This window comes from Scylla paramamosain, chromosome 33, assembly GCF_035594125.1.
Source record: "Scylla paramamosain isolate STU-SP2022 chromosome 33, ASM3559412v1, whole genome shotgun sequence".
Classification (NCBI taxonomy): Eukaryota; Metazoa; Arthropoda; class Malacostraca; order Decapoda; family Portunidae; genus Scylla; species Scylla paramamosain.
In genome coordinates, this window is record NC_087183.1 from 15,524,868 (window position 1) to 15,532,198 (window position 7,331).

Sequence of the window (7,331 nt, forward strand, 5' to 3'; positions counted from 1 at the left end):
TCAAGTCAAAATAAGGTAAAAAATATACATAACAATTAGATGAAGATATATTACAACAGGATTCATAATATGTAGTGTGATTTAAGTGTATATATATATATATATATATATATATATATATATATATATATATATATATATATATATATATATATATATATATATATATATATATATATATATATATATATATATATATATATATATATATATATATATATATATATATATATATATATATATATATATATATATATATATATATATATATATATATATATATATATATATATATATATATATATATATATATATATATATATATATATATATATATATATATATTATGAAAAATAATTTTCCAGTTGCCTTTCTTTTTAGTCGCAGTTTCTATTATTTTTTTTTATCCGCAGTTTCTTCTTTTCTTTTTACTTGTAGTTTCTATTTTTTTCTTTTGTTTTCACATTTCATATTAGGTTATTTTTTCATCCTTGACTGGGAGACACTTCTCCTTTGTTGGAGATGCCCGCATTGGGGCCAGGGCCGCCTCAAATGTAGCCACAATCCTCACACAGGCCCAAGTGCCCACACAGGCCCAAGTGTCCACACAGGCCCAAGTGTCCACACAGGCCCAAGTGCCCACGAAAAGTTGTCTCCCAACCAAGGAAATATTATCTTCCCCAAGGAAACATGTCTCCCAAAAAGGCATTTGGGCCAGTGTGGGCACTTTGGCCTGTGTGGGCACTTGAGCCTCTGTGGGGATTTTGACGGCATTTAAAGAGGATCTGGCCTCCGGGGCCGTGGTGATACTTGAGGACAGCACTGGGTCCTCGCCCTAAGCCAGCCCGGCCTTAGCATGCCAGCTCGCGAGACCGCTGAGCGGCTTGGGCCCTGGTCCAGCCGGCCCGCTACTGCATTGAGGGTGAGCTGTACGACACTGCAGTCAAATCTGATTTGTTGATGGAAATTTATCGCCTGTGATTCATTTTATCTTATCTTTCTTTTCATACCAAGAGGGAGAGGAGGAGGAGGAGGAGGAGAATAACAACAATAACAGGTAGAACAGGAACAGGGAAGGTGTTAATGGTATCATATAGTCTTGCGGAGTCAAACTGGTGTCCCTTCAAGTTTCAGGCAAGATTATACCCCACTGAGCCTGTTAGGAGGATGGTGTGTGTGTGTGTGTGTGTGTGTGTGTGTGTGTGTGTGTGTGTGTGTGTGTGTGTGTGTGTGTGTGTGTGTGTGTGTGTGTGTGTCGTGTGTTTGCGAGTCGTTGCCCGTAGCAATAGTAGTTATAGTAGTACCAGTAGTTGTAGTAGTGGTGGTGGTGGTTGTGGTAACTCAACAACAACTATTATTGTTTATATATTTTTTTCCGCTCTCCTAAACAGACAAATTGCATCTTCCTATCTTCAAAGCCCGCCACAGGTGCCAACTACAGACAATAACCCTGTATTTTTTACCCTCCAATGCGGTGTAAACAAAAAGAGAGAAAGAGGGAGACAGACTAAACAAGAAAAATAAAATAAGATAAAATAAAAACAGGACGGGATGCGAACCTGGGAACGCCAAAGTGTCAGTCAGTCATCGTCCCGCGACCAACAAGAGACAACATTATCACCATCACGTCTCTTTACTGCTGGTGAGGCTGACGGGGAGAGGGAGAGAGGGAGAGGGAGAAAGATACCCTCACCTCCCCCTTGCCTCCTTCCGTCACTGCCACGCCCAAGGGTTACTGCGCCCCGTAGAAGGAGATGAAGGAGAGGAGGGCGCGAGTGTAGCTTAATTAGAGGTGTTAGTGATAAGGAAGCTTGCTGCAGGAGTGATGGATCGTAGCAGTAGTAGTTGTAGTAGTAGTAGTAGTAGTAGTAGTAGTAGTAGTAGTAGTAGTAGTAGTAGTAGTAGTAGTAATGTGAAAGTTTATTGGAACATCTGATGAGGAGAACGAAGTAGTAGTAGCAGTAGTAACAGTAGAAGCAGAAGTAGTAGTAGTAGTAGTAGTAGTAGTAGTAGTAGTGGTAGTAGTAGTAGTAGTAGTAGTGGTGGCAGTAACAGTAGTGGCAGTAGCAGTATAAGCAGCAATAGCAGCAGCAGCAATGTCAGAAGCAAGAATCAAAGCAAGGAGTGAACCATCTGAGCTGTCACCACCTCTTTTGTCAGCCAGGGAACCGCGACACACACACACACACACACACACACACACACACACACACACACACACACACACACACATCATAGAAGCGCCCTTAACTCCACCCCATGTTCCACGCTTCATTCACGCTGCGGACAGGCGTGAGACAACCAAGGCAGCTTCTGAAGGCACCGCGGGACATAATCAAGCCTTGTTCCTCCTCCTTCAGGCAGAGGGAGGGCAAGCAAACATTCCAGCAGCATTTGAAATCAGTTACTGCCATCGAGTTGTAAATTCTGACTCTTTTTCTACGTTTTCTTTTGTCATGTTAGTACTTTTGCTTGTTGTTTATGTTGGCAGCCTTGTATGTCGCTATATTTACGTACTAAATGACTGACAGTTTAGCTTGTTACTTGTAAAGGTGACAAGACTTTTTGAACTTGACTGCTTCTGTTCTCTTCTCGTCCTTCATCCCGCGGACAACAAAAGACGATCAGCGGTTGAAGACGCGCACTACAGCACTAAACAATCCCCTACAGACCATCGTGACATGAGGTAATAGAAAAAGAGAACGTGACTCCCGAATGAAGGAAAATACACAGAAAGACGGATATCCTTAAAACCGCGGAAAAAATACTCAAGAAGGGAAAATCAAACAAAACACGCTAAATTAATGAAAAAAACAAAAACGTGAAAAGAAAAAAACAATAACTTAAGAACCCACGCATACCAAGACTGCACATTTGCTAACCGTACAAAAAATAAATAAATAAATAAATAAAATCAATAAGTAATAATAACAATAACAGTACTAATAACAAGTGACCTCTTACCTTCCACCCAAAGTTTCTGTACATCAGTGAGTAAAGTAGCACTCTTGAGACCCACGCAGAAGGTGGCGAGGACGAGCAGCGCCACGAAGAGCACCTTGCCGGCGTGTTTGTGGCTGAACAGGCCCAGTTGAAGCAGCTGCATCTGGAGCTTAGTCCGCACCCACAGGGCCGCCCGGCTTCCTGTCGCCCGCCCCTGAAGGAATGAAGGAAGAGCGTGGTTAGTGCGGGAAGGCGATATGTACAGGATGTTAGGGTGGAAATGCGAGATTGTGGTAGAAATAAGAGGTGAAAAATAGGAAGTAAAGGTGAAAATACTAGTAAGTTTAAAGAGAAAATAGGAGTTAATGGTGAAAAATAACACCATACTTCTCTCCCTCCCCGCTCTGTCACCCCTCTCGCCTTTCCTCAGCCCCTGTATCACCCCTTCTAGTCCCCTCACCTCTCACACCCCTCGTCCCTCTCCCCCCACTCACACCCTCGTCTCCCCTTAGTTAAGCGCAGCGAAGCATTTCTATCATCCCCTCCACCCCTTCCCCTCTTCCCCACCACTCCGCCCCGTCCCTTTTTCTTTTTTTTTTCCAAGCCGCCCCCTCTTCCCACCTCCCAACCTGCCTGAGTTAATTAGTACAAGTCTCCATCATTGGGGGCGGCGCGCCACTCTTCTCTCCTCCTCTTCCTCCCCCTCCTCCTCTTCCTCCTCCTTCTCCTCCGCCACCCAGGAATATAAACTGTTAACTTGGATGTAAAAAGTTTAAAAAATCATCATTAAAGTCTCGTGTCTCTCTCTCTCTCTCTCTCTCTCTCTCTCTCTCTCTCTCTCTCTCTCTCTCTCTCTCTCTCTCTCTCTCTCTCTGTGTGTGTGTGTGTGTGTGTGTGTGTGTGTGTGTGTGTGTGTGTGTGTGTGTGTGTGTGTGTGTGTGTGTGTGTGTGTGCTGCTCTCTCTCTCTCTCTCTCTCTCTCTCTCTCTCTCTCTCTCTCTCTCTCTCTCTCTCTCTCTCTCTCTCTCTCTCTCTCTCTCTCTCTCTCTCTCTCTCTCTCTCTCTCTCTCTCTCTCTCTCTCTCTCTCTCTCCCTACTGTCATGGCTGCAGTTGTGGTGGTGGTGGAGGTAGCAGTAGTGGTGATGATAGTTGTGATAGTGGAGGAGGAGGAGGAGGAGAAGGTGGATAAGGATCATAATTAATCATGTTTATCTCTCCACATCATCACACTCTCACACACACACACACACACACACACACACACACACACACACACACACACACACACACACACACACACATGACATTTCAGAAGTCACCATGAGCATCTCCTTTCATTCTTAACTCTTCCTGACACCTCCTCCTCCTCCTCCTCCTCCTGCTCTTCCTCTTCCTCCTCCTTTCCTTTCTCTCGAGTTCGTCCCTTCCTAAGATGAATGGCCAACAAGGGGAGGAGGAGGAGAAGGAGGAGCATCAAGATGAAAGAGAATAACGATTAAATTAAGGAAAAAACGTAGAAAAGGAAGAAAATATAAGAATGACGAGCCACAGGAAAGGGAGATGAAAGGGAGGAGAGATAAGACGTGATAAAAGATAAGGAGGAGAGAGAGAGAGAGAGAGAGAGAGAGAGAGAGAGAGAGAGAGAGAGAGAGAGAGAGAGAGAGAGAAAGGAAAACATGATAAATGATGCTATTAAGAAAGATGAAATGAGAGAGAGAGAGAGAGAGAGAGAGAGAGAGAGAGAGAGAGAGAGAGAGAGAGAGAGAGAGAGAGAGAGAGAGAGAGAGAGAGGGGACAAGGAGGGGAATGGGGAGGGGAGCGACGCCAAGAGAGGGGAAAAGATGGAGGAGGAGGAGGAGGAGGAGGAGGAGGAGGAGGAGGAGGAGGAGGAGGAGGAGGAGGAGGAGAAGGACCTTCTCTGACAGAATCATCCGTCCAAACAAGTTTTACCTCCACCATACGCCACCTCCACACTTGCACGAGGGAGGAGGAGGAGGAGGAGAAGATAACAGGGAAAGCTAAGAAAGGACGTGGAGTAAGAGGGAAAACCTCAAAGAAGATGAAGCCATGATCATTCTTGGGAGGAGGAGGAGGAGGAGGAGGAGGAGGAGGAGGAGGAGGAGGAGGAGGAGGAGGAGGAGGAGGAGGCTTTAATATGCAAAGATGTCTCCCGTGCAACACTAAATCTATCAAGAATCTACTGGGTAAAGAAGAGGAGGAGGAGGAGGAGGAGGAGGAGGAGGAGGAGGAGAGGAGGAGAGTATCTTTCGATGGTGAGTGATTAAACGTACACTACATAGAAACCTTTGCTCTCTCTCTCTCTCTCTCTCTCTCTCTCTCTCTCTCTCTCTCTCTCTCTCTCTCTCTCTCTCTCTCTCTCTCTCTCTCAAAGGCAAGGTGACTCACACGCTAAAGGGAAAGTGAATTTTATCGCTTCTTTTTCAGACACTGGTGGAGATTGTGGTGGTGGTGGTGGTGGTGGTTCATAGAAGTGTCGATGGTATTTTAAGTTTAACCCGGCGATGAACACACGAGTAGGAAGAGGAGGAGGAGTAGGAGGAGGGGGAGGAGGAAGAGGAGGAGGAGGAGAGCGGTGGCATATATACAACAATGAAGGAGAGTAAGTAATTCATTGCATGTAAGAAAGTAGAGTGAGCAATGATCTAAAATTACCTCTCTCTCTCTCTCTCTCTCTCTCTGACCTATACACCTTTGTCTCCTATGTGCATCGTATCTTTCTCTGTGTGTGTGTGTGTGTGTGTGTGTGTGTGTGTGTGTGTGTGTGTGTGTGTGTGTGTGTGTGGGGTCGCGTGTGATGAAGGTATGAGGCGAGGTGTTGATGAGTGTGCATTAATGAGGCGGAATCTGGGCTCTGAAGGAGGCGGCGACGACTGTCTGAAGGAGGAGGAGGAGGAGGAGGTGAAATTAACAGAGGTATAGCGAGAAGGAGAACGAAGGTGTTGGTGGAGATGGAAGTACTGATGGAACTTCTGAGATTAGGAAAAGGAAGAGAGAGAGAGAGAGAGAGGAGGAGGAGGAGGAGGAGGAGGTTGGTGTCATGGCGGCGGGTGTGGATGGCGGCAAACAGGCCACAGGACAATAACTTTCCCGATCACCTTCCCGGGACAAGCCTCGTGCGTCTACCTGCCCTCCCTCCCTCCCTCGCCCTCTCAGTCCTGTCTCCCGCCTCTCCCCGCCCCGCCCCGCCGCTCCCGGACCCGCGGCGCGTGGTGGGCGGGGGCGTGGGGGTGAATGAGGTCCTCGACGGCGCCTGAGCGTGAATATTGCGGCTTAAATAAGCGTCTGGCAGGACCCTGGCGAGGGCCACAGCGCGCGGCGGCCTGCGAGCGACGGGCGGCAGCATGCTTGTGTGTGGCAGCATGAGCGTGTGTGTGTGTGTGTGTGTACGAGGCGGTGGCGGGCAGCGGCAGCAGCAGCAGCAGTGAGCCTGGCGCCACAACATACGCCAGCCAGAGAGAGAGAGAGAGAGAGAGAGAGAGAGAGAGAGAGAGAGAGAGAGAGAGAGAGAGATCAGGGTGCGTGTTGGTGATGGTGGTGGCGGCGACCACCCTCACACACCCAAGGGGCGGCGAGGAAGTGCACCACCACTGTGCCGCCGCGGCAGCAGCCTCCCTCAGCCTCCCTCGGGGCCAGACCACCCTGGCGCTGGCGTTCCCTGAGGGCGGCGCGAGGCTGGTGAGCTCTGTATGCCGCGGGGTGGCGGGAAGGCTGCCGCCTGCACCACACGGAGGAAGGCGAGGCTGACACTTACCTTGTTAATATGGGCGAGGGCGGTGCGGGCGTCTGCCCAGCTAGTTCTAGTGCACAAGTCTTCATGCGGGCGGGACCCGGACGCCCACACACCGCCCTCACCAGCACTTTCTTCGCCTCCCACGGCGATGGCCATGTCACACAACACAATTCACTGCGGAGCCGCGTCGGGTGCGGCTGGTCCTCCGCCGGACACTGTGGGCCAGCACGTTAGAGCACAGGGGGCGGCGGCCCCCATCCCTGCCACATGACACCTGCCACGCTCACTGCACAGCGCCCTTCACCGCCGCCAGCACGACAATCCATCCCACAGGGGCAACATGCGTCTACTAAACGATTTCGCCGCACAACGTTGTCTTGTGCCTGGGCGGCGTGGGGCGGGGCCAGCGCGCGCCCCGCCCCTCGCCTCGCCCCATTGGCTGCCCGCCGTCGTCAAGGCAACGGGGCCGCTGGAGTGCGGGCCACCCACATCGCGGCCGCACAAGTGGCACCGCCAGAACCAAGATAATTCCTAAATTGTCGGAGCTGGAAAAGAAGGGCGGCCATGAGTGGGACTCGGGCCTCGGCCTCATGTCTGCCCCGCCGCCCACCACCAGGCCGCTGCCGCCACTCCGGCG

General features: G+C 49.2%; 1 protein-coding gene across 1 annotated transcript in view; it reads right to left on the minus strand.

The window, feature by feature from the left end:
• Positions 1–7,052, minus strand: part of LOC135089779 (protein patched-like) — a 65,768-nt gene extending 58,716 nt beyond the window's left edge. The window contains exons 1-2 of the mRNA XM_063985812.1: positions 6,716–7,052; positions 2,965–3,157 (exon numbers count right to left, since the gene is read on the minus strand). Of these exons, the coding sequence (XP_063841882.1) occupies positions 2,965–3,157; positions 6,716–6,850 (328 nt within the window). The 5' untranslated portion in view covers positions 6,851–7,052. The remainder of the gene's footprint in view (positions 1–2,964; positions 3,158–6,715) is intronic.
• Positions 7,053–7,331: the final 279 nt, after the last annotated feature.